This window comes from Sipha flava, unplaced genomic scaffold, assembly GCF_003268045.1.
Source record: "Sipha flava isolate LNK unplaced genomic scaffold, YSA_version1 113_pilon_pilon, whole genome shotgun sequence".
Classification (NCBI taxonomy): Eukaryota; Metazoa; Arthropoda; class Insecta; order Hemiptera; family Aphididae; genus Sipha; species Sipha flava.
In genome coordinates, this window is record NW_020271732.1 from 530,365 (window position 1) to 531,617 (window position 1,253).

At 28.1% G+C, this 1,253-nt stretch overlaps 1 protein-coding gene across 1 annotated transcript; it reads left to right on the forward strand.

Moving 5' to 3' along the window:
- The first annotated feature begins 297 nt into the window (after positions 1 to 297).
- Positions 298 to 999, forward strand: LOC112690152 (zinc finger BED domain-containing protein 5-like). The gene is made up of 2 exons (XM_025564098.1): positions 298 to 367; positions 473 to 999. Exons 1-2 carry the CDS (start codon positions 298 to 300, stop codon positions 997 to 999), a joined length of 597 nt encoding a protein of 198 aa, XP_025419883.1.
- The last annotated feature ends 254 nt before the right edge of the window (positions 1,000 to 1,253 follow it).

A 1,253-nucleotide genomic window follows, 5' to 3' on the forward strand; every position in this document is an offset into this window, starting at 1 on the left:
ATTTATTTATATCACTAATAATTTTATGGATCATAATAATATTAAAAGGGAAAACTGTTTGGGCGTGTGTACAGATGGGGCTCGGGCTATGTCTGGTCAGTATGGTGGACTTCAAGCTTTAATTCGACAAAAAGCTCCAGAAATGATATGGACTCATTGTCTTATTCATCGAGAGGCTTTAGCATCACAACATTTAAGTTGCTCTTTAAATTATGTACTTGAAATAGTTATAAAAGTAGTCAACTATGTAAAAACAAGACCTGTTAAAGCAAGATTTTTTCAAAAACTGTGTGAAGAATGAAAGGCAATGTACTTTCAAGACTATTCGAACTTAGACAAGAACTTTATTCTTATTTAAATGGAGAAGGTTATAATAATAGTGAAATGTTTGTTGATAGTGATTTTGTAATAAAATTAGCCTATTTATGTGATATTTTTGAAAAATTTAATTCATTTAATATATCCTTACAAGGTAAAGAAACTCATATTCTGCAATTATACGATAAGATAGTTGCTTTTATTAAAAAAATTAACTTATGGAAAAGAAAATTAACAGAAGAAAATGGCAAAACCATTTGTTTTCCACTTTTAAAATATTTTCTTGGAGAGAATGACCTTGAATTACCAATGAGTTTAAAAACTATATTTTTAGAGCATCTGACGAATCTTGAAACTCATTTCATGAAATATTTCCCAGAAGAAATGAAACTGTACTATTGGATTAAAGACCCATTAACTGAAAAGCCACTATCAAATTTCACAACTACAGAAGAGGAACAATTAATCGACATTTCATCCGATTCTTCATTACGAATGCAATTTTCTTCATATTCACTTTTAGGATTTTGGAACAATATTAAAGATGAATATCCTGAAGTTAGCAACAAAGCTTTACGTATATTAATACCATTTGCCACTTCATATTTATGTGAAGCAGGATTTTCAGCTGTAGCCGTGTTAAAATCAAAATATCGATCCAAACTCAATGTGGATAAATAAATGCGTGTTGCAGTAACTACATTAATTCCTAATTTTGAAAAATTAACAAACGAAAAACAAGCACACTGTTCGCATTAATTATTAATTATCATGTTCGCATTATTAAGTTTACTGTTTTTTTTTGACATCAAAATTTTAATTTAAAACTAATAAATATTATATATTAAGCAATTTTTAACCTATTTTATTGAATATTCTTTGAGGAAGGCGTGAAAAAAATGTTTAATTATTAGGGAGCCTTGAATGAAAAAAGT